This window comes from Labrus bergylta, chromosome 18 (assembly GCF_963930695.1).
Source record: "Labrus bergylta chromosome 18, fLabBer1.1, whole genome shotgun sequence".
Taxonomy (NCBI): Eukaryota; Metazoa; Chordata; class Actinopteri; order Labriformes; family Labridae; genus Labrus; species Labrus bergylta.
Genome location: NC_089212.1, coordinates 22,058,523 through 22,083,845, shown reverse-complemented (window position 1 = coordinate 22,083,845; position 25,323 = coordinate 22,058,523). Strand labels below are relative to the sequence as shown.

Sequence of the window (25,323 nt, the reverse complement as noted above, 5' to 3'; positions counted from 1 at the left end):
AAATCCAAGATGTATAATAACTGTAAATGTATAAACAGCGATACAAAACTGACTAGAGGGACCGTCGCTTCGGTTCCTATTACCGGCTTTCAAAATAAAAGCTTTTACACTGATGCTGCGTCTGGCGTGCGTAGAATAATCGAAACATTGCTTTTATTCTGAAGGCGCTCGTTAACTCCAGTTGTGTGCAGGATTTTGGACCTTGATGATGTTGTGACTGTTTTACTCGCTCAGAAGTCGGATAATAAAAGTTTTAAGAACATTTCAGGTACAATAGTGAAAGGTAAATTCACCGACTGTCGTTTAACTTCATTCTTAGGCTACATAGAGGCTTTCAGGGTGAGCGCGAACGACCAACGTTAGCCTTATTTGCTATAGGCTAACGTGGTGTCAGGTAAGTTGTATCCGGTGTTGAGTCAACAGACAGTCTTTTAACTAAGTAAACTGTAAAACCTGATAATATATAAAGTAATATAAAGATGTTTAATAAAATGCTCTGTCTGAACGCATTAGCTGTACACTCGTTTTGTGTGTGTATAGTTTTGTGTAGTAGTTACTATGGCAATAAATTTACGTACTTGACCAAAATCTCGCGATGTTTCTTACCTGCAGTGTTTCCAGTTCATGTTTCTACCACAGTCCTCTCTGCTGGTGCATGATGTTGCTTTAACATTTGAAATATCACACTGGACAGTTGCATCCAAAGTGTTAGTGTTTTAAATAAGCCACTTTAGGCATTGTTATCTAATAAATGTCTCATATTTCTATGACATATCTTCATAAATCTCTTTAAAAAAATAATTGTATCTATATTTGAATTTTTTTTAAATAAGTAAATCTATTTTCCAGTATATCTATATTTGTTACTAGTTACAATGAATAACCACAACTTTATTGGTTAAACTGCAAGGTTAATGTAGTTGTTGCTGTTCTTCTTCTTCTTATTAATATTAATAATAATAATAATAATAATAATAATAATACATACATTTATAATGCACTTTACATTTTTGCAAAATAAATCTCAAAGTGCTACAGGAAATAAAATAAAATAGAAATAAAAACAAATTTAATCAACTAAGCAACGAACGAAACTAAAAGCACTAGCAGAAGGCTTTGTTAAAAAGGTTTTTAGGGCTCTTTTAAAAGCGTCAGCAGACTGTGGAGCGGAGGAGCAGAAGGCCTGGTCACCCATGGGTGTGGAGTTTAGTCCTGGGGGGGGGGGGTGGAGGAGGTTGGTGTTTCCAGAGCGGAGGCTTCATGTGGAGGATTTAAGGGTGAGGAGTTCTTTGAGATAGAGGGGGGCATTTCCATGGGTGCACTGGTAGGTGAGAAGGGATCCCGATGAGGAGTGCGTTGCAGTAGTCCAGCCTGGAGGAGACAAAGGCGTTGACGAGTTTCTCAGCATCTGACAGGGAGAGTGTAGGACGGAGTTTGGCAATGTTTCTTGTCACAAAACGTTCTTAAAAGTACTAGTTTGTAATAACTTTTAGGTGCAGAAATCCAAGCAACCACTAGATGCCACCATTGTACCTCTGATTGATAAACTATAATAACCGTCTCTCCTTTTCCCCTTTATTTTCAAACAGAGCCCCGTCATGTGAAGATGTCTTCATTAGTGGCCTATGAGGATTCAGAATCAGAGGATGATTCTCCTGAACAGACAGAAGAGGGAGCAAAAGATTCTTTCCAAACAGGATTGCTAGAAGAAAATGAGGAAGGCAGTGTGTGTAATTCCTCTGAGGTGACACCCAACCCTCACAGCTTCACACCTGTGCATGGCAGTTCACTATTGGTATATCATGGAGATGCCTCAGAGAGAAATAGCTCTTCAATACAGCCTAAGAGCTGTTTTGACTCGGACAGAAAACACTGCATTGACAAGAGAGACGTGCAAGAAAAACATCCTCAAGATACTGCAGCTCTTCTGAGTTTTCCTGTGAATCAGGGGAAGATGTCATCACTGCAGACTGTTCCTCACATGCCCCAAATCCGTAGTGATGGTTTCAAGCCAGCAAAAAGACATCAAACACACACCCCTGGTGTCAGACCGTACATCCCCAAGAGACAGAGACTTGCCACTTCAGTAGAGGCAGCTAACCCAGAGTCCCAAGCAGATCAAGTCCAAGGGAATCAGACCAGGGAAAGCCAAATTCTTTCAGACGTGTCGGCTAGAGTAAAGCCTTATCTTCCTCACAAGCCGGGTGCAGCGGGGATACCAAGGAGGCTTCTGATGAACCTGGGAGGCCACCAAGGCCCAGTCAACACAGTTCAGTGGTGTCCTGTGCCCCGTATCAGTCATCTGCTGCTTTCTGCCTCCATGGACAAGACTTATAAGGTAATAATAGCTTCAAAAAATGGCTCCCAAAAATGAATGGACATTCGAAGCAATATATTCACAAAGAGGTGATCCAGTGCTTTTGTTGTGCACGCTTCCATAAAGTACCTTTCCCGATTAATTTAAACTGACGTGATGTGATCTGACTTTAAGTCATAATTCTGATATTTTTTCTGCATGAAGGATTCGTCTTCCTTTCTATAGCTGACTCCGCTCTATATACGCAGTGGTCTGGAACAGGGAAATCCATTTATCAGTATAGTTTCCAGGCAGGTGCCAAGTGCTTTGGGGAGGTCTGAGGGGATAATCGCTTACCTGACATTCAGTGTAATTGGCACGGCGTTACAGGCAGTGAGATAAAATCCGCCTCGCCGCCTCACTTTATAAATGTACCACAAACCACTTTCTTTGGAATCATATCTGTCACTGTCAGTTGAATGTATGTCAGGACACATGGGACATGGTATCTCTCTCTCTCTGTCTTGCTCAATTTCTCTCTGTCTTCCTGATATCCCCTTCCCCCTTTGCTTTTCTATATTTCATACCAGGAAAACAATCTCTCATATTTCTGCGGTAAAGGTCAAGTCATGCAGGTGTCTGCCGCTGACTAAATATTTATATCCCAGTGCGAAACCACATACCCCAACCAATATCCTTAGAGGACTGCATAATTAATTATTTAAAAACATGAGATCATCTGCATAACTATACAATGCAAAAATATGGCAGCCGGCTCCTTTGGCACCTGGAAATGGTGGTAAGGAGCAGATGGTGCGGAGCAGGGGAGGAGAAGACTTGGTTGTTGGTGTTGTTTTTTTAATTTCTCACCTTCTTTATCTCAGACTGTATAACCAATAGACTAAAAGAATCAGAAGAAATACTCACTTACCTTTGCATGTGACACATTTAGCTTCTTCAAGCTCTAGTATTTCAACAGGTCTTTTTTTCCCCACCTTAAAGTCCATTCTTACTGAGGAAGTGTTGTTTTTTCTTTGCTGCAAAAAAACAACTTTCATGCATCTTCTCTGTGCCTTAAAGGGGACATATTATCTCTACCTATCTACCGACCCACAAAGTGTAAAATAAACCCACCCAGTCTTTTGTTTGTGGTCCGCATAAGTCTTACAACACAGAGAAAAATGCTCCGTTTCAAATTTGCTCTCCTTGTGATGTCACAGTGGGATTCTGGTTAAAAAAATGTCATCACTGGCAAACACTGTATGGTAGGTGATTCTTTTTTTAAATGGCACTGTTTTGATTTTATAAACAATGTATGTTATCCGTAGTTAGGTGCGTAGCTGACATGATTGACAGGTGGCTGGATGTAACAGTTTGTCAGGAGGCTTAAAACCCGCCTCAGCTCCAGCTCTCAGCCTGTCGTTAGGTTGACTGAAAGTTAGGCTGAGACAGCATTTCCATCATGGCGGCTGCTGCCGATGAGCCTCAGGAGCCCCCTGCTGTAACAGATTGGTGACATCACTCAGGCGTCGTCCATTAGTATTTACAGTCTATGTGTGAGACAAGCAGAAAAAAGTATTTATAAAGGTATAATAATACACTACAGGATGTCCTTTTGAGTGAAAAGCCTGTATTTATTTTACAGCAGCATGTCATATTGACATATTATATACCAGCATATCAATGATTTCTGCAGCACTTTTACGCCTTAGCCTCAGCGTTTTTCTTCTCTGTGTAAAGACAGACAGGCGACACACTCTATCAAGTCAAACCACTCTCCTCTCGTGTTTCCTCACCAACACCCTTCAGGCTTTTCCGCCTCCTCTTCCTCCATCCTGTCTGGCAGTTCCTCAGAGGCACTCGTCCTGCAAGACTATTATTATTCCGGCCTGTTTGCAGCTGTTGTTGCCATGGCTACGGCAGGTGTAAGGCAGCAGTTTTAAGTTGATAACACGAATACCAATTTACTTTTAATTACCTAGAGTCATTTAGGAAGCAGATTACCCCAATGAGTCACGGGCGAGGATCCGCTCTTCGTGTCTGTTAAGTGGCCGGTGAAATTGAAGGGGGATGCAAATAAACAAGCACTCATTTCCACCCATGCGCAGGTCTCTCATTGTGCCGGATTATTGCAATTGTGTGTGTGAGTTGTTATGGTGAATATCATTAACGCTGTTATTCATCGGAGACGAGGCTGAGGCAGCCGGCCACTTTGTGAGACTTGTTATGCATAAAATATGTTGACTTGAATATTTAGAAGCTTTTGTTTCTATAGATGTGATCATCACATGTTGTTACACAGATCTCATGTTTCCTTCAGATGGCAGTGTTTCTCTAAACCTCAGATTAAACATAGAAGTGGTGCAATACATAGATATATTCTTAATAGAAGCTTCACTTCAATATTTCGTTTTTATCAATTAAACATGTTGCTCTCCGTCTCCTCTTTTCTCTGTCACTGTCTTTCCAAGCCTGAAGGCATCTCTGGAATTCTGTTTGTTAATCCGACGCCTACCGTATTGATACGTCGCTCTCCCACTCGTCCATCCCTTTTTATTCCCCTCTCTGTCTATCTCCTCCTGCGGGAGCTGCTGGTACAGAACTTCTCTATGTGTTTCTCACGCTGCATGTACTGTAGGAGTCCTGTTTAATAATGAAATAGACGGAAGCATAGAGGGAGCTGCAGCAGCACCCCACAGATCTTCAGAGTTCCTCTCTGGCCAAAGCAATGCTGGAGAAGCAAAGGGGAAGAAAAAAAAAAAAAAACCCCCGTCATCATTAGTGTAATGTGCCTTACCTCAGTGGAGACCAGAACCCAGACCACCCACTGGATTTCAGGCTGGGCTTCTGGGAGACTTTGACTTTTGCAGTTTCAGGGCGCAAATAATATTCTATTTCTACAGGAAATCTAATGAATGTCACATTATTGACCAGCCTGTTTTCCAAGCCATCTTTTTGTAGCATAGTGCAAAAGAAACAACAGACCAGTCACTTAAGACAAAGCACAATCCAACAGTAGGTCACACTAATGGTTTAACGCCTCATTTAAAAATCACTGTCTCACTTTTCTGGCCTTTATTTTGCAATTTATATGCACCTTGGTTTCACACTTTAAAGCGTTTTTAAGATAGCGTTGTCATGGCAGTCACAACAGAACAGGAGGCAGCTAGGTGCTTCTCTGTGTATATAATCAGTGAAACCTTTCACAATACAAAACCATTAGAGACAATCCGAGCCAGGGGGATTGATTTATAGTCACGCTGAAAGGTAATTAGGTTGATTAATTCATTATAAAGCTTGTTGTTGTGTTTAAATCCGGCAAATAGGCCTGATTTATAAACACATTATGCCAATTTCTCCAGCAGCTATTTGCTAAGTAATCTATTTTGTTTGAGCACAATTACATTTACATGAGTTAGGTATCATCTTTCTCAGCTTTCAAAAGGATGCAGTAACTCTTTGAAAGGTTGGTTCTAGAAGTGTTTTTGCTCGTGCACAGCCTGTAAAAAAAAAAAAAAAAACTTTATTGCTGCAATCTAGATGTATTTGTGACTTGTGCATGATTGGATGTGTGCTCATGTCTGGCAGGTGTGGGATGCAGCAGAGAGCGGGCGATGCCTGAGGGTGTACAGCTGCCATTCTGGGGCTGTGCGAGATGCCTGTTGGACCCCCTGTGGGCGACACCTCCTCACTGGCTCGTTTGACAACACGGCTGTGATCACAGACGTGGAGACGGGTGAGCTGCAACACTTCTCTCTTTTTGGGGTCTGATAAACACAGCGTCACATGAAAAAAAAACAACAGTACAACAAAGACATTTGTTATTTCCAAAATACTGAGAAAGACGAAGTCAAACTGCATTACAAACACTTCATTAAAAGTCCATTTGAAGTGCGGTTAAACATCTTTATGAACACATTGATGGCCAGGCATCAAGAGTTCTCGACAATGTGATTTCTTTAGGATTTTTTTATTTTTTTATTTTTTTACAGCTACAGTAATCTCTTTATGGAGTCTCTTTAAGTTGCCCTGGCCCCCAAATCCAGTTATAAACCTATCGTATAAATGGCACAGCTGCCCTACGGCCGTGTCCTATTTTGGGGATGACCCTCTAAATCTACATTTCAAAAGAAGATACACTACTAATGGCCAACTATCTTATTTCAAAGACTCATCCAATTGCAGCCAAGAGAAATGCTGCATCCATTTCCAAAAACTTAAATGAAACAACCAGTATTTCTTTAAAGTCTGTAGTGCCTCAGAATCCACTGGGGTCACTTTTGGACGTTACGTTTTATCTCTGTCAGCTCACAAAGTTGCTCCGTTTCCAACAACTTATGAGAAAAGCTGTCCATTAGTCCATCATAATGTGCCATGCTAATCATTCAAGCAGTTCAGATAAATAATGAAAAACTCTTTCAGTTTTTCAGTTTTTTTCCTCTTAAAACATTCAGGGGCGCTGGTGGAACAGTGGTTAGTTCGCATGCTCCATGTACGGAGGCTATCGTCCTTCAAGCGGGTCGCCTGGGTTCAAATCCGACCTGTGGCTCCTTTGTCGCATGTCATTCCCCACTCTCTCTCTCTCTCTCTCCCTGTGTTCCGACTCTGTCCCATCTCTCCAATAAAAACACAAAAAAGGCCAAAAAATAAAAAATCTAAATATGTAGCTATAGTTAGTTTTTTCAACCTTGCAGCAACATTTAACCTGCAGAGGAAACAAATAGAAGACATTCATGTAGGAGGTAAATCCTAAAGATTAAGTTTCAGCTGGCTCTTTTTGTTTGACCACACAAACCGTTTTCAGGGTGACATTAGCAAGAGATCAATAATTTGGTTTGCTTTGGAAATGCCTTTTCTCTGTGGCCAAGCGTAAATGTTATAAACTCTGCAGAAGAGACGAGAACAAGTCGTGAAAACAGGATGCAACAGGCTCGTTTGGAGAAGTCCTGAAACAGTCATTGAATTTCTGCAGAGCTCGAAGGAATGTTGAATGAAAACTCAGATTTCTGCTTCTACATGTTAGAAAGTCACCAAGAAAAATATTACATTCTTTATTGAATTATTCGGCCTCTTTGTCCTTCTTCCACACTGAGACATTGGACTGAATTTATTTTCAGTGCTTCTATGTGCAGAAAAATATTTAGAGGAAAAGGCTCAATAGAAAAAGCCAGCGTACAATATACATTGTTTGGAAGCCCCTGTGGCAACAACATCTCCAGGGTCAACGCATTGCTGTGATGACTTGCTGCCGTTTGCACTTCCCCTCTCAGCACGTCTGTCAATACTGCCAATAAAGCCTACGGATAATAGCTTGGCCTGCCCATTATACACACAGGCAGCTCCAGGACGAGGATCAATAATGGATACATCACCACAGGAGCAGCCACCATGACCTTACACCGGAAACGCCACAAACTACAACCATAAACAAACAAATGTTTATACTTTGGTCTTTTACTTTGGTAGCCTTTAGCAGCTCGCTCTCCACTCGTATAGGATGTCCAAGTGGGATCAAACTTCCCTCTCTGAAGTAATGCCAGAAATCCAAAGATCCACTCACACACAAATCAGGCAACACTGTCACTGTTTTATTATTATTATTTGTATTGTTTATTTTCATAACGCTATTATTATTATTATTATTATTTGAAGACTGAATTGATCTCTTTCTGAGAATAGGGGATCTGCAGATGTGGAGCGTGCACTGCTTTGGCTGCACAAGGCTACAAAAATGTAATTTAGCTGAAAATTAATATGGGAGTTGGAAATTCTAGCCAAGTCTCTGCACAATTGTGGTGAAATTTGACATCTCACAGGTAAGATCAACGACCAATCATTTTAAAGGTCACATATTATCCTGCTTTTCAACAAGTTTTAAAAAGTCTCAGAGCTCCTCAAAACATGTCTGTGAAGTTTCTTGTTCTAAATCCACTCTGATCCTGTATTTGATCATGTCTATAAACCCCTCTATTTCAGCCCTGCTCAGAACAGGCTGTTTCTGTGGCTGTACCTTTAAATGTAAATGAGCTGTGTCTGACCACGCCCCCTCTCTGGAAGGGCTTGGGTGACTCAGGGTTTCTCGCTCCATGCCCTATTGTTTACAAGTCAGATTCAGGGGACAGAACAAACACCTAGCTGTGGGAGTGTCACCCACCCGGGGGAGGGGTTGCTGCCATTTGTGATGTCATGAAGGGAAAATCTCCAAACGGCCTGTTTGAGCGCACATTTTCTGAAAAGTGGAGCAAGCAAAAGACAAAAAGGATGGACTTTTCTCATCATTGGGGGGTTTGTAGACGGACTCGAGACACATATTAGTGTTAGGACAACATGGTAAACTGCATTTTGCATAATATGTGACCTTTAAAGAAGTAGAAAGTGGCTTCGCTGCATTATCCCATTCATAATTTTAAAAAAGACTGACGTCATCACATATTTGTAAGTTATGGCTCCCGTGTTTTCAGAGGATTTATACCATACAGTAATTATCATAATGACATTTTTGAAAGGCTTCCAACATTCATGCAGCATATATGTTCACATTAGACCCGCTAAGAGCGATGGGAAACGGAGTGTTTGCTGCGTCAGACTGTACTCAGGATGAATGTGATCGTTATGCTCTTGACACTAATGCAGAGCCTCTTAACTCTAACAAGTAAAGCAGCTGTGTGTCTGCTCTCTTCAATCCAGCTCTCTTTAAAGGACTGTGCCAGCCCTTTAAGGGGAAAGTGGGGGTATGTGGGACAATGTATTTCTCCACAGCATAACCTAAGCAAATACTGCACCAATTGGTATTTTCAAAGAGAAATGGAATAATAGAGGAGGCCTATGCATTCAGATTGCGGTATGCGTGAGGGCCCATTTTCTTTGCCCACCTTCACTGTTGTTCCTGTGTCCAATTTAATTTGTACAATCTTATATCCACTCCCAGCGGGCCACAGGCAGGCTGTCACAGCTGAATAGCAATAGCGGAGGGAGGGAGGACACGGGGAGGGAGAGCAGGTTAAGAGGCGTAATGCAGAAAGGGAGAGGGAGAATGGGAAAGAAAGAAATGAAAAGAGGCAGAATAAATTCAGAGAAAAAGGAAAACACACAGAGAAGCTGAAGTTGGGGAGTGGAATAAATGAATTTCATCTGGAGGGCATTAGTGTGAAGTGGCAGCTGTTGTCCAGCCCTTTTCTTGCTGTCCTTGGAAAGGTTGATTGGCAGAGGAATATATGCCTGAATACCTGCAGGCTGCCACAGGTTGATGTGTCAGTTCATGCCAATGTGTGTATGCAGATCTTGAGTTTGCTGTCTGGATCGTTCAGGCACTAACAGAAAGGAGATTTTGCTTTACAAAACCAAATAATGCCCCAATGATACTGTAGTGCTGTTACTGGAGTGGGCTTTGGCATTGCCCTTCCTCCTCACTTTGTCCTTGTGAGCAGCTTCAGCAAAGTGTAATCGTAAAAAAATGAATTCCATCTTATTTCACAACAGCTTTTTTTTTTTTTATAAATAATGAGCTTTATGTGCAGATCTATCCATCCTTTCGTTATTTCCCCCTCGTATCCTTTAGAGGGTTACAGAGGACTTAAGTCAATCCTTGCTGACATTGTGAACCAGCCGGTCACGAGGCTGACACTTTGGAGTCAGACAGACATTCACACTCACAGTCACACCTTCAGCCAGTCAGAGTTGTTGCCAGTAGTCAAGGGCAAAATAATGACTCACACCGGTGGTTTGAGACATGCAGTCCAACTTTTAAAAAGATATCACACCAGTTGCAGAGAAAAGGGTTTTTGTATTCTCTATCTTTACCTCCAAAATTATGTATCTGTATATTTGTAGAAAGATTCATTTCACAGATGATTTTTTTTTTCCATATTCAGAATTAATCTCTGCGTCAAAAATGCAGGAGCTAAACAGAACATACTTACAAAGACTAAATTACATTAACTGTTTGGGACATTTGTCTCCAAAGTCTGCGTCTGTAAACAGCACAAAATTGCTTCCTTTCTTAGTTATTCAATTTGATATTTGAATACAATTATAGGCGTTGAATACCATTATGTGAAGTCTTGACTGATAAAGTTGGCTTGGGTGGCCACTGCTAGGCTTAAGTGGTCTAACACCTCTGACTTTAAGGCTGAAGGTTAAAGAACAAATGATTATTGGAAACATGTTATAGAAAGGGTCACTACATGCTTTCATTCGTGTGTGCACACAAACTTAATGCCATCCCGTCATAAGTTGATGTTTTTTTATTTGAGTTAGTTTTGTAAAGACGTTTGTGGGGGCGGCAGCAGCTCAGTCTGTAGGGACTTGGTTTAGGAACCAGAATCTCACTGGTTCAAGTCACATTTCCTAATCTGGAAATTGGTCTGGTAGCTCTCTGGTAGGAGAGGTGCCAGTTCACTTACAGAGCACTGCTGAGATGCCCTTGAGCAAGGCAAACATACGAACACAGGAGCCTGAAGCCCTGCACACCGGGGGTAATGTGCATGCAGCAGACCACACATGGTAGTGCCACCAGCAAGCAGCGCCACATTTTGACCCACTTTGGAAGCTTCAGTTTACACCGGCAACCGGATACTTGAACAAAATTAGCCTGCTATATGATGGGGAAAAAAAACGTCAGACCCCTTATTTTAATATATATCCCAGATTATTCTGAGGTAAAACTTTTTATCTTTTCAACGTGCACAAGTGATGGTGGTCCTCCTCAACAGCGAGTTCAATGATAGATGAATAAATTATACATGCTCCTGGGATGATTGAATTCAAAAGCGTTCAACAGAGGGTGGGATGGGTTCCTAGAAGAGTTTGAAATGTTTTGGAGCTGCTGAATACTTGAGTTATCTTTGTACCCTTGGAGGGATCCGTTCCTCCAGCCCCTCCAAGTGTTATTCTTTTTAAAGAGTGAATGTCTGCAGTATTCAGGGGAGATTTTTTGCAACACTTGTGTGTCATCAGCAGCTGTAAAATTGGAAAACAGGACTTAGAAGCGTAGCCTACTTATGCAGACTTTGTACTCTCATTTACGCCGGCTTTTTAACAGGAGAGTTCTAATTGAACACTTGGAACCTTGAAAAGACTCTAGCCTTAATTTTTTTCAGGGGAAAAGTGCTATTACAATGCATAAACACCTCCTAAGTATAGCCAGATTTCACTTTGTGTGGGAGCTTAGTTTGTGTGGGTGTGTGTATGCACGCTTTGCAAACAACGGCAGACTAAATTAAAGAAAACAAGGTCAACTTACTTTGTGTTTTTAACGCTTTCAGCTTTATCTCTGGGCCATCCTCGACTGTTCCGTTGTCTGGTCATGTAAGAGCTGGTTGCCTTGTATTTTATTCCAGCTAGATTTTGAGTTTGTTTGTGGCTCAGATAATTACAGATGAGTCTTTAATCTCCCTTTTCAGTGTCCAAGAAAGTAAATGGAAAGTTTCAGAACTACAATAAGTTATTCTCAGTCCCCTCACCTCCTCATTTATCAAGACTTGGCATGAGGAACATTTTTAAAACATCAACAAATTTAAAGAAATATGCCTTACTAAGCGTATTTCCTAAATTATTTGGAGGGCAAAACAAAGTTCTGCGTCTATAACCTTTGCTTGCGTTGCAGTGACTTCACTCTGCTTTGTTTATTTGATAAAGAGGAAGAATATCTACTTCATCCCAACGCCCCTTTTTGCTCTAAGGGGCTCAAACCTCATCCATAATGTCCCCCACACTGTAGTCATCCGCAGCTCTTTCAGGACTACAAAGTAAAACCTACGGTGGAAGGAGGAGGGACGGATCACTGCGAGTCTTCCCTTATCTCGCCTCTCAGGAAGGCTAATTAATCTCCGCCTAATTAAAACATGACGAAGGCCCTATTTGTCATGCGGAGAGTGTTGATTTTTTCATCGTCTTGCCAAACATGAGTTTTAAAATCTCGATGACAGATCTTCTCTGTATCACCACGGGGGTAAGCCAATTAAGCAGGAAGTGTGAGCCACGGAAAAAATTGCCTGTTAGAAACTTTGGATCAATGCGTTGAAGTTGAACTCAGCATTACGTGTAAGAGAAGGTCCACTCCTACTGCAGTTTTAATAGCATCGACTCGTTCCTCTTTCTTAAAAGGCTGTGAAGTGCAGTTTTTGTTTTGGGGTCTAACTCTGTTCTGTGATGGGGGTCTTTGTTGTTTGTTGCGATGAATTAATGAGCAGCCGTTGAACCTGGAGGTGCTCTCTGCTTTACATAGCCTTTGACAGAGCTGCTGGCTCTTAGTATGGCTTTATTCCTCGTGAAGCCGCCTTCGTAGTCATCTCTGGAAACAAATATTTTTGGTCGCACCCCGTCAGGCTTAATTATATTTAAGCCCCTCAGTGTTTTTGTTTTCTTTTTAAGGATGACATTTTTTAATTGATTTAGAAAAAAAACTGCCCTGAGCCAAAACAATGTTTTTTTTTTGTATTCTGTTTTGTCTTTCCCTGCATCACAATGGCCCCTCAAAGTTTAAATATCGTCCTCTTGTCTTGAGTGATGTTTAAATCAGCTCTCCCTTTTTCAAAGACTCATATGTTTCACGCGTCTGGGAGCATGTCTGGGAATTATCCCAGATTTAGAAATATCCCTGCCACGCTGCTTCCTGCCACACAAGAAGCCGTGCAACCGAAACAGATTTCTGATCAGCTCTGTCAGGAAAAATAAGTGAAGAGACCTACAGTTCATTTGTTGATGTGTTCTAGAGGAACGCATGGGGAAAATACAAAGTTTCATTTCAGAGACTGTTGGTGGTCATGTGCGAGAAAGCTTTCTTTAAAGTGACGGCGAGAGATGAGAAAGTGATGGCGGAAGCCTGCAAGTAACATCCTGACCACAGAAAGCTTCTGGTCCTTTTTCTTGGCATCAGTCATTCATGACTCTAAGACCACACATGGATCTGGGGACTCTGTCTTTGGAAGTAAGTTAGAGCAAGATTTACTGTAACTGTGATCAGTGAGCTTGTTTTTTTAAACACAATGCAATCACAACTAATGTGTGCAAACTCCACACAGAGACGCTCCTGTCTGACAGGGATTCAAACCACGAACCTCCTTGCTGTGAGGCAACAGCGCTAACCACTGCAGCCTCAAATGCACATGCATCCTCAAAAAAACCAAAAAGTAGTTTCAGCTGAATTTGCAACCCAGAGACCATTGGAAGAGAAATAGTACACACACACACATTTCATCTCATTCATCCTGAGTGTATTGTTTTTTTCTTACGGATGTATGTAGCAGGAGCCAGAGTGTTTCTTCCTGGCCAAAGGTAAACAACAGTAAGGTCAGGTGATTGCTCTGCCAGCACTGGAGACTTTCAGAGAAAAAGGTCGGAACCCATGGAGAAGAAAGAAACCAGCCAGGGGTCAGAGTTGAGCTGGAAATGAGTTCCTTCGAGCTGAGAGTGTGCAGCATCCTCCTCTGATCAAAACACTGCAGCCACCTACACAGGCAGCCCAGAAGCATCTCTGTACACTTCACATAAAGAATTCAAGCAGTGGTTTCACTCCACATGAAAGGCTTTCCTCTCAAAGTTTGATATGGTTTTAGATACAGAAGATCAGAGAAGTACTTTGTATTCTCTATACCTACTCACTTAGGAACATATTGTAGGTAAACAATAGCTCTTGGAAAAAAAGATTTCATTATTCATGCTTCATACACCTTTTTTTTTTTTTTCTCGTCAAAATCTTTGTATTTGACTTTCACAATTGGTGATAGTTTGACTGACATGTTTTGTTATTATTCCTTTAAAGGCTTTATATGCGATTTTTCACGCTTAAATATAATAGAAATCAAGTATATCCTCTGAAAATAACTCTGTGAGTCATGACTGTCTACAATGGGTGTAACACCCGAGTCCCACTGTCTGTGATGTTTTCAGAGTTTTCAGAGTCCTATCTTCAGTTTGTTTACATCGCCCGGACGGCCGGCTGACTCCTCCCCTCGAGTATAAAAGTTGTTTGATTGAGGGACTAGAGAAAAGAAGAATAACATACTGTACTCACTGCTTAACTGTGTTTCTAGATCACGCTCATTTTAGGTAAATTTACATGCAGTGTGAAGATACGAGCATAGTAAAGATTGCTAGCATTAGCATGCTAACACTACAATGCACAAGTTGTTTTGGTTTCATGCTGGAGCTCAAGGGCGACATCTGCTGGATCAAAAAATCACATATAAAGCCTTTAAAGGTCCAATATGTAAAATATCTACTGAATGAATGAATGAATGAGTGCAGAGCTGGCTAAACACTGAAGCTTCAGCCTCCCCGACATGGCAACCTGCACGTGCATCAACTCTAGTGAGGAGGGGGCGGGGGGGGAGGCAGCTCTCTCTATTGTTTAAATATTGGACAGCAGTACCTATTTTAAACGCTAGGTGTCAGAGTAACATACTGCTCCTTTAATAGTTGTCATGGTAAGCCCTTTTAATGTTTGTCTCAAATCCCTGCGCACTTGATTCCAGAGCTTCAAACTGTAAATTATAATGAATGTTGACTGATGTGTAGATCAACGTCACCTTTAATCAAGAAATCCTTTTGTTCTGCAAAATGTTAGAAGACAGAAAAAACACACATTTTTTAACAAAACTAAGTCGAACTCAAATTCCTCAAAAAGTCTCATTCTGTCTCACAAGTGAAAACCCCCAAGGACACTCACTGTTCTTTGCTAAATTGTAAAAGAAAGCATCAAATCCTCACACAAATACTTTCCCATTTCCTTTGTCGTCTTTCCTGGTTATCAGAATAGATTCTGCCCTACTTAAAAAAAATCCCACATATTTTACATGTGACTCTACTGTTGGAGGTTTGTTTTAAAAAATATGCAAGCAGTAAAAACAACATACTGATGAGGAAAAAAGTTATTTTGTTGTATCAGGATTATGAGTAAGTATGAGAAGATGTTGTAAATCTCAGTTTTTAGCATCTAGAGCATTTAATCCAAAAACAAAAGAAGGAGGCATTGATCTTGTTTTCGTTCCTTGTTCCTCTCTCTCTCTCTCTCTCTCTCTCTCTCTCTCTCTCTCTCTCTCTCTGTGTAGGACAGCCGGTGGTAAAACTTGACAACCAGTTCAAGGTGATGTGTGTGGTCCTGCATCCCAGCAACCCGGAGGTGTTCCTGTGCGGAGGTTACAGTTCAGTGGTCAAAGCCTGGGACTCCCGCTGCCGCAAGGTCAAACTTATTAACCTCCTCAGAGTAGATTTATCGTTTTTTATTAACTCTGGTTCACCAACTGCCGTTTGACGTGTTTATAAATGTAAAGGCAGGTAGGCGTTAAACACATGCTCCTCATCCACAGCCCCCTTTCCCTCCCCTACACACTGACAGTTTGACACTTGTACAAACAAGGTAGGCTGGATTTGTCCGTGCAGAAACCCCATGCTATATTTCTCTGAAAGGTTCATACTGCTGCATGCATCCAGGTAACACTGCAGGGTTTCCACAATAACATTTAAATGTAGTTTTTTCTCTAAATTGCCCGCTTGTAGCTGCAACCTAACATTGTTCTAAAGCTTAATAAACTGTTTGATGTAACTTCCTCAGAATCTAAAGCGCTCAAATGCAACTTTTCCTTAATAAACGCCGGCAGGGGTCGCTTCTTCCAGAAGGTGCCACCACGAGTTTCAGATTGAGCGTAGACCAAACCCTTGGTTTATAGATAGGTTTTTAATGCTGGAGTTCCTGGCTGCCTGTCAGTCCATGCCTTAGGCTGAATGTAACTTGCTCCTGGGTGAAATTACCCCACTAGATAAAATAGGCCCACAGGCACAACATTAGCCCGCTCGTCAAAAGGTCTTTCCATACAGACTCATTCAGTTGATCTGGATGCAAGAGATTGCTCTATTATTTTCAAATGTTCGTTGTGTTTGTGTTTCTAGGTGGTAAACGTGTACAAAGCAGGGATCCAGCAGACTTTGGACATCCTGTTTCTCAGAGGGGGCGTGGACTTCATAACAAGCTCTGACTGTGTGAGCAGAGACTCTGCGGACCGCACCCTCATCGCCTGGGACTTCCAGACCACAGCCAGGCTCTCCAACCAGATCTACCATGTAAGGCGACCCCATGTTGCTGCACCTGAGTCAAAGAATGTCTCATCAGCGCTTCATGTTGAAACTGACTGCTTCATATGCTACAAGCTGTTTGAATTTTACTATTCAAAGGTACTTATGTGAATAAGTGTGAACCCCCCTGATGTGAAACAAGTCGGTCATGAGGGGAATGTGAACCTGGAGTGTTCTGACAGTTACATAGTCTGTATGACAACAGCCTGTTGACAACGGCCGATTGGAGTATGACCGAAACTGCTCCGTTACTTTTTTAAATTTTAGATCGTTTATTTCCTGATTAGACCCAAGCAAAGAGGATGTGGGTACAAGAAATAATCTGTAGGCCGGCAAAACTAAAAGGAATATCGTACATTTTGAAAAGAGCGCCAGTGACGTCAAACAGCGCCTTTCTGAAAAGTTGAACGATTTTCTACTCGAGTGCTCAGAGCGGCCGCACAAGAAAATGTGGAACGCTTGGGAAAAAAGAGATGCTGCCTGCTACTAAGAACGCTCTCTCCTCATTGAAAACGATTGAAAAAAGACTCTTGCTCTCAGAAAAAAAACGCTAGCTAGTCCGTTTTATGGCTGTAAATTGAGCTTTTGTTGTACATTGCATGAACTCTAAAGGGTCTCGTAATTCTTCATACTATTACAGTGAAGGCAAAGATGACAAAACTACTGAAAAGCTCATTTTAAAGTATTATAATGATAACATTTGAAATGTCTCTGTGGCCATAAAATAAGAAATGTACACCATGTATTACTAACCAAAGGGAAAGGTCAAGTAATGAATGAATTTCCCCCTCTTTTCCTCTCTTTTGTCCACCAGGAGCGGTTCACATGCCCAAGCCTCGCTCTCCACCCACTGGAGGAATCTTTTGTTGCCCAGACCAACGGGGACTACATGGCCGTGTTCTCCTCGCAGCAGCCATACAGAATGAACAAGAGGCGGCGGTACGAAGGACACAAGGTCAGTGACGACCGTGGTCTTTGAGGATGTGGTGGTGGTGGAGTACACACACAAACAGCTTGAGCAACATTTCACATGCACCAACATCTGTGCAGAGGCAGTAGAATAAACCTCTACACAAAGGGGGAGAAGGCTCTTTGTACACTACACCCAGTGGATGTGCACAGCAGATCCATAGCCTGCAGTGTTTCCTCTCCAGGCAGCAACCTCCTCCTAAACAAACACACTGTGAGTGTGATACAATATTTTCCACCGAGGGAGGCAAAGAGAACAATATGGCCGCCTAATATTGCAGGAATCATGTTCCAACTGCTCCACCGGTTTGTTGATTGTGGACAATACAGGAAACTGAACATGTTTCCAGGTCCTGTTTATTTCCATTTTTTCGGTGGCCCTGAGGTGCTGAACACAGCAACGCTTCAACTCAACAAGTCAACAAGTCAACATGACAGAAGAGAAAGTTCCAGTTAACACAAGGACGTTTCATTCCTGAACCTTTCTTCCACTTCTAACACGGTGTTACAAACTGATTGAATGAGAGAAACCTTTACTGGAAAGTGAAGTATTTTATTTTTCTTAAGATTGACTATTGATCACAAATACCTGCAGATAAAGACCAGGATCAGATTATTCTGAAAGGCTTAACCTAATATGAACGTCATGATTCCTCAATTGTACATTGGGGTGGCTGTGGCTCAGTTGGTAGAGTCGGTCGTCTCTCAACGGGGAAGGTTGGGGGTTCGATCCCCACCTCCTGCAGCCTACACACTTTGCCTTTAAGCAGACTCCTGAGGTTACATTTTACTTACATTTTACTTACGTTTTTATTACAATTGCACGATTAAAATATAAACACACGTCAGGACATTTTCTGGAAATGTATTTTGTAATGTCTTGTTCTCGATTATATAAATACAATTTGCCAAATCATCCACCATCGACATTTCAGTAAAGTCAGTGAAGATCAAAGAATTTCTGCAGAACACTCTGATCCAGAGTCATATGCTTACACACAGTGAGTCCGAACCGGCAGCGAGAGTTATTTGCACTCTGTATGTTTTATGTATTGTCTGTGTTTTATTATGTGACTCTCCCTGCAACCAAATGTAACCTGAACCTGAGCCTGTTTAACCGCGGTCGCGTCAGAACCAATCAAGTGACACAGTTGGAGATTAAGTGCTTTGCTTAAGGGCATTCAGTTGTTAATAATGAGACAGAGGCAAGCACTGCTCTTTCACTTCTAACTCAGATTTGTGCTGCTGCTCAGATTATTGAATCAGCGAATGAACACTTTTTTTTTTTTTTTTTTACGTTTACGCTGCCTGAGTCTGTAATCAGCTGGATCCCGATCCAGTCATTATGCAGACATGCGTGCATGAATCCAGCTGTTGCTGAAAGGTTATTGCATTGCGACTAACACATCATATTTTTATTTTCCAGGTGGAGGGATACGCCGTGCAGTGTGAGTTTTCTCTGGACGGCGCTATCCTCGCCTCGGGAAGCTCCACCGGCTCCGCTCACTTCTACGACTATCACAACGCCCGCATGCTGCACACTCTCCCTGCCCACAGCCAGCCCTGCCTCCGCGTGGCCCAGCATCCCGTCCTGCCGGCTACTGCGGCCACCTGCGACTGGGCTGGAGAGATCAAGGTCTGGCACTGAAGACTCTGAGTAGAGACAAGCAAATATAGACTCAAGTGCGCCATCCAAGAAGAGATAACACGTTTATTTAACTGGAAACTTGTGTATACATCCGTCTCACAGACACAATCTCTCAGAAGCTTTTGGAATAGGACGAGAACTTGGAGAAAAGAAACGTTTGGAAGTCAGCTGATCTTGTTCTTCTGGGGCTCTAAAATCCTCCTTTTTACACTTTGTAACTTGTGTTGCTGTTACATTATTTTGAAACCTCTCACATTTCCTGTACCATTGCTATGAACTCACACTGTCATGACAACAACACTACCTCATGTGTATATCAATCGGGCCCTTATTACTTTGTTTTCACAAAGTAATAAGTTACGCAAGTTGAGATGAAAGGAAGTTTCTTTGCCATTAAATGAGTAAAATATTTCAATGAGTTTCATCTTAAGTGGTAGGTAAAAGGAATGTATTGCTATCCACACACTACCTCATGCTTTTACAATCAGGTTTCTTGCTCCAAACCAGCTGGATACACCGTCATCATCATCATAATTATTGTCAAAACAAAAACATTTCCTAATGATTTGGTATTTTACATTTCACATTATGCAAACACAACGCTTTTCCTCTGTGCCGTTTTTTCGTTCTCCCCGGCTCTCATATGACATTTCCTTTTTCCCACTGACAGCTTAGAGCATCACAGAGAAACAACAAGAGAAAAGCAGACATCTGTCAAAACATTGCCAGGTCCTTTCAAAAGCCTGCCAGTCAACAACAGAGGTGAAGTGCACACACACACGTCTCTGATCTTTATTCTGCATTCAGTCCTAAAATACACTTTGCTGTTTGGTGCTGAGCGACGTGCTAAAAGGCTCAATGCCTTTTTCTGGCCCTTTTTGGTTATTTATACTGTTGTTAATAATAGTTAAATTGACGTTGATATCGTCTTAAATGACACATTAAGGTATTTGTGAAGCCTATCTAAAGGTTCTTTTCAACCCTGCGTGTTTAGTTGATAACGAGCAGCAGAGATCAGATCACTTACGTCTTATAGATGTGAGAGGATGAAAAAATACGGCTTCAAAAACACATATGCCTTTAACCTAAAATAACTGTTTATAGGCCCCAATGCATATAGTGTTGATTAGTTAGCCCCCCTCCCCAAACGTGCACCTTGTTGGTATGGATTGGCTGTAATTCAGTAATTCTTCATTGAATTTATTTATTGATATCTTAATTTAGTCCACCTAAAAAATATATATTTCTGATGTAAACTTATTATTTTGCAGTCTTTTTCATCTTTTCCGTGCACAAGTTTTGTTTGAAAATCATTAAAGGCTTGTGACGCCTGTCTCAAATAAAGGCAGATTCATTTTATAGGCTGAAGTAATTAAAAGCCCAGGCTGTTAATATAAGTTTTGCGGTAGATAAATAAAAATGTAAGATCCTCATCAGCAGAAACCCGGGATGTTACTTCTTCAGCGTTTAACAGGTGAGCTATGAATCTGTGTCATTTTTAATTTATCATCATATTCACATTTATAAATTAATGAAGAGTTGGTCAAAGGAATTCTGAAAACAAGCTGCAACACTTCCAAAGCTTAACTAAACTTTCTAGAAAACTCAAACCTCTGCAACTTTACATACCATAAAACTTCAACTAGAAGCCGGTCCCAATTTGAGGCAGTTCCTTTTACTCGCCTGGTGTTGCCACACGTTTTGACAAATAAAGGCAGATCTCAGTTAGAATTATTTTAGTTTTGAAATAGTGTGTGGATCAAAAATAAGGAGAAAAAGCAGCAAGACATAAAAAAACAAAACAAAGATGAACTTCAACATCTGTCTAGAAAGGCAGGTTGGTTGTAGGTTTGCAGGTGTGCATACTGTCTTACAAAGCAAGACCAAATTAATAACTTTTTAAAATTTGTTTTAACACAGTTCAATTTTTTTTGGCACACATTTACAATTTGATAGTTTTTTCCATCTTTGTTTGCACAAGTTTTAAAAGCCCGTCTAGCATTGTCGCCTGTTCCAAATGAAGGCAGGCTCTTTTCATAGACTAGAAGTTTTACGGTATAGGGATGGTTTACTGATGAGTTACCCGCTGTGATCCTCTGTATCAAAAGGATTAAGGTCCTTAAAAATAAACTGAAAAAGAATTTCCATCGAGGTCCATGATGCATTTCCAAACACCCATCTTTATTAAGTAAATAAACATACAACAAAAATATATAACCATGCATCAGACAGACACACATTTTGACATTTAGACAGCTGGCCTGATGTTCCTGGACAGAGCTGGAGGTAGGACAGGACAGAACCACTTCAGCCTCTTCATTCAGGGTCAAAACATTCAATAAATATAACACCAACTCAAACTGTATTAAAAAAGTCATCGTGTAATAACATCAGTGTGTGTCTTTATCCCTTTTCAAACATTATGTCCTCTTAAAAAATACTATATATCCTCTTGATCCCTGTACATTACTTCGATTGGTTGCAAACTTTTTCATCTCTTTCGACGCTTATTCAGTGTATCGCGTTAGAATATGATTGAAGACTTCATGGTTAATGTGATGCAGTTTGTCATGAACATGAGTCATATGTCGTAAAAGTGGTGATTCCTTTTTTAAAGTCTTTTAAAAAAAACAGCCTTAAAGCAGTTAACAGATCTGCAGGAATGGGAGAGGTAGAAGCATTGCCTTCCAGAAAAAATGGGATCATGTCCTCTGCAGGGAAGAGCTCTCATTATGAAGCTCATCCTGGTTTGCCATTCCTTTCAGATCTATAGCCACGAAGGACAAAAACAAAACTCTTAAAGATCTAGCAGGCCAAAGGATGCACAGATGTGGGGGGAAACTGTCATCATTAATCTCAGTTGGCATGTCTTCACCCCTTTTATGCACGTATATAAACACAGGCTTGGACTATTTTCACAGTGTTTCTCTAATTGAGCATGCTGGTATAAAAACAACACACTGAATGCACATGTTTGTTTTTGATCGGTTGTTTCTTTCTTCCTTGCGAGTACACTTTTTTCCAGAACCTTTTGTGCAAACGTTGCAGAACTGCCAGCCAGCTTGCCCGGAGAATATTCCAATTAATCCCTCCAGAAAAACAAGAACACCCAGCACTTGTTTTTGTCTTTTAGTCTGTGAAACTAGAGTTTGTATCAGGGTAGAGATTCGGCGGTGCTTGCTAGATTTTTCAGACAGGGCTTAAGCTTCATTGTTTTTGACTCAATGCAGACCTTCACTTAAATATATCCCCAGTGTAACAACAAACCTAATCCTTTGCCAATAAGATGTGTATGTCATGTCTGACAGGAAGAACATTTGCTGTAACAGTAGTGTACATTTATAGTAACAATAGTGAAGACATACATAAAGTATTTACACAGTTGTTAAGGCAATTTCACAAGAGTCCTGCTTGGAAGGTAACTACTGTGCAGCACTGGCTGAGATGAAACCATCTCAATTTAATAGAAAAATAAGAAAAATTCAATTTTGCGCTTTAATCATATCTACAGAAAGAGTTCCATTTCTTTTTAATGGCAATTATAAAGTATTCATTTTATATTGTATACATTCATGTAAGGGCCAAATATTCCAACAAAAAAGATCAGATATTTATACGTTTCCAATTAAGGGGTTTGAAATCTAACACCAGGAAGGAACTCCAAACACAATTTTGTGCCTTGCTTTATACAATACATGGAATTTAAATACAGTTCACCTTTTCAAGTTGGCATATCTCTTATTCAGCCAATGAATAAAAACACTTTTAGTCAGTGCTTTTTACAGATGCCCTCCCTGTGAAAACAATTGAGCTGCAAATGTGTTTTAACATCCTATTTATATGCATTATAAAGCATGCACTTTAAGAGAAAGCAGAGGATAACTAAATCTTTTTAACAGCTTACAGACAGCAGGGTCCACTCCACATAATGGATAACCCCCCCCCTAAACATGTGTAATTAAGTCACTCCATTACACACGCTTTATTCCATTATCTATACTGTATATATTAGCGCAGGAGTTAATGGTCTTTTGCTGGTTTTACTAACAGTACTTTACTCCAAAAAAAAAAAAAAAGAGAGCAAACAGCACATTAAATTTATGTAGTCGGCTCTGTGCTGTAGTTTTATTCTGGTGGCTCTATATGGTTGTTAATACCAGAACAAAAACTTAGCTGGTTTCAGGCAGCAACACCTTTGCATGACATACAATATAAAAAGTGATGCAGACTGCGTTAAACGTGCCTTGGCAAAGAGATACATAAAACAACAACATCCTAATACCCCATTACACCAAGCATGTGTTTGCTGCAGGAAACTTTTGAGACAAACGGTACAATACAGTACAGTAAGTTAGGGAATCATAGTCATCATGCATAAAAATGGAAATCTTTGCTTTTTGCCACTCAGTTCAGCAGTGTACCGTAGAGCTGCGCCTTGGTCAAACTGTCCTTTCTTGTCAGTCCTGTGCTGCCAAATTTTTGGTATCTTGGAGACGTCTTCTTTGGGAGTGCTGGGCCGATGCTAATGGCTGAGCTGGAGCTTGGGCGAGGCCGGACACTCGGTCTGGGGCTTGGGTAGTGTTGGAGGCTTGATGCTTCGAGGGAGCTTTGGAGTAGGGACTCGGGTGAGCTGTCCGCACTCAGATTCACGTAGTCCTTCTTGGCACTGCTCGACGCCGTCGCTCCCCCACTGCTCTCCTGTGCTTTCGAGCTCCCTGAGAGGAACTGCAGACTGCACTCGGAGTCCTGACTGTCATCCTTAGACCTGTACAGCATTGAGGTTTTTTCTTGCTTACGATGCTCCATTGGTTTCGCACTGCGGCTGGGCGAAGGGGATCCCAGATCAAAACACTGGTCCAGTGCACGACTGTGGAAGACGTCGTCCCCCTCTTGGAAGCTGCTGTAGAGGTTTCCCTTGACCTTGTTGGAGGGGCCCAATGCAAACTGGCGCTCGGAAAAACTGTACGGAGAAGCCCGGCCTGTGATGTTATGGTAAGAGAACGTGTTGATGTCTTCTACACTGAGCTGTCTCCAGCGGCTGCTTAGGTCATCCTCAGGGACCTGGACGTCACCCGGACTATCAAGGGCTCCACCTCGAGTCTGGCCAAGTCCAGTAGTGGATCCCATGCTGCGAGAGGAAGCCAAGCGCGGCGTGCTGGAATGGTACGGTTCACTGAAGCATGAAGCTGTCCTTGTGTATGCCGGTGAGGTGACTTTCTGGGGGCTCCTGGAGGTCACCATGTGCTGGATACTCAGGGACTTGGGAAAGCTTGGGCTGTCTTTATCATACGAGGATGTGCTTTTGCGCCCATAGTCCCCGCTGCCACCATCCCGCCACTCCATGTACAAACCCTGGTGGGAAGAGGATAATGTGCTGCTCGCGGTGGGCCCACAACCACCACTTAGTCCTCCCTTGTCATCCGATGCGAGGCTGAAGCTAGAGTAAGTGCTGGAGGCGGGGAGGCTGCCAGTGCCGAACTCATCTTGGTGGTGGAAGGGTGATGGAGGCTCATGGTGGGAGAAGCTTCCAGAGTGGTAGGCCTCCTCATCCGGGTTGCTGTCCGTGGAGTTCTGGGCGTGAAGATGGAGTAGGTTGGGGCCGTGGAGGTCGACGCTCTGTCTGCGCTCCGTATCCTGCCATCGTTCGGGGCAGTAGAGGGCCGTATCGCTGCAGTACAGGTCGGATGTTTTATACGCAATGCGGCGATTCAGGTGATCGGAGCTTTCTGTAGCTGTGAGAAAGTCTCCATCCTGCGGCTGTGGGCTGGGTGAGCGTGTAACGGGGCAACTGTTTCCTGGTTCAGGCTTTTCCAGGACCTTAGCTATTACGGCTGTGGGCACGGCATCGGCGTAATTTGAATGGGAAACCGGCACAGTGGCTCCACCGCCTCGATTATGTTTCTCCATGTGGGAACTGATACGTTCCTGGAAGTCCAGCGGAAGCTATGGCGGGGTAGACAAACGGGGGGAAAAAAGACAAAGAAGCTAGATGATTTGTGGAAATAAAGTTAATACATAAGTTCAAGTTTTCTAAAACAGCCTCAATAACTTATACAAAGAAACTTGAATCTTTTCAACAATTACACTCTAAGCTTTCTGTGTCTGCACCAAAGGTATTTTTAAAGCCATTCCTCAAGGACGTTAATCTATAGCTCTGGTTTAGAAAGTAATTCATTCTCACAAAGTTCACACGTTCCAGACCAGTTTGTGTATCTTAGGGGAACTGCACCACTTTGCCCACCTAATGAACTTGTCAGAGAACTGCTGAACATAAGATTTATTGATTTGTTTGTTTGCTTCCCATTTCTACCAACATGATCCTCTGTTTCATTTCATACAT

General features: G+C 41.8%; 2 protein-coding genes across 5 annotated transcripts in view; one reads left to right on the top strand and one right to left on the bottom strand.

Moving 5' to 3' along the window:
- Positions 1 to 151: 151 nt before the first annotated feature.
- On the top strand, positions 152 to 21,097 carry wdr25 (WD repeat domain 25). Of its 3 annotated transcripts, none has more exons than XM_029279101.2 (7): positions 152 to 283; positions 1,590 to 2,338; positions 5,885 to 6,032; positions 15,346 to 15,476; positions 16,184 to 16,354; positions 17,181 to 17,321; positions 18,762 to 21,097. In XM_029279101.2, the coding sequence occupies exons 2-7, from the start codon at positions 1,607 to 1,609 to the stop codon at positions 18,981 to 18,983; spliced, it is 1,545 nt and encodes a 514-aa protein (XP_029134934.2). In that variant the 5' UTR covers positions 152 to 283; positions 1,590 to 1,606; the 3' UTR covers positions 18,984 to 21,097. The 3 variants fall into 3 exon arrangements, with proteins under 3 accessions (XP_029134934.2, XP_065822756.1, XP_065822755.1); XM_065966684.1 differs by having other exon boundaries at positions 154 to 268; XM_065966683.1 differs by having other exon boundaries at positions 161 to 394.
- Positions 21,098 to 21,143: 46 nt separating this feature from the next.
- LOC109990538 (brain-enriched guanylate kinase-associated protein) overlaps positions 21,144 to 25,323 on the bottom strand; it is a 51,579-nt gene continuing 47,399 nt past the window's right edge. For both annotated transcript variants that reach the window (XM_065966682.1, XM_065966681.1), the window contains one exon: positions 21,144 to 24,926. In XM_065966682.1, the coding sequence (XP_065822754.1) occupies positions 23,388 to 24,926 (1,539 nt within the window). In that variant the 3' untranslated portion in view covers positions 21,144 to 23,387. The remainder of the gene's footprint in view (positions 24,927 to 25,323) is intronic.

Coding starts and splice junctions, on each gene's coding strand:
- wdr25 (XM_029279101.2), top strand. CDS start 1,607: ATGTCTTCATTAGTGGCCTATGAGGATTCAGAATCAGAGGATGATTCT. Junction 2,339..5,884: donor CCATGGACAAGACTTATAAG/GTAATAATAGCT, acceptor CATGTCTGGCAG/GTGTGGGATGCAGCAGAGAG. Junction 17,322..18,761: donor GGCGGTACGAAGGACACAAG/GTCAGTGACGAC, acceptor TTTATTTTCCAG/GTGGAGGGATACGCCGTGCA.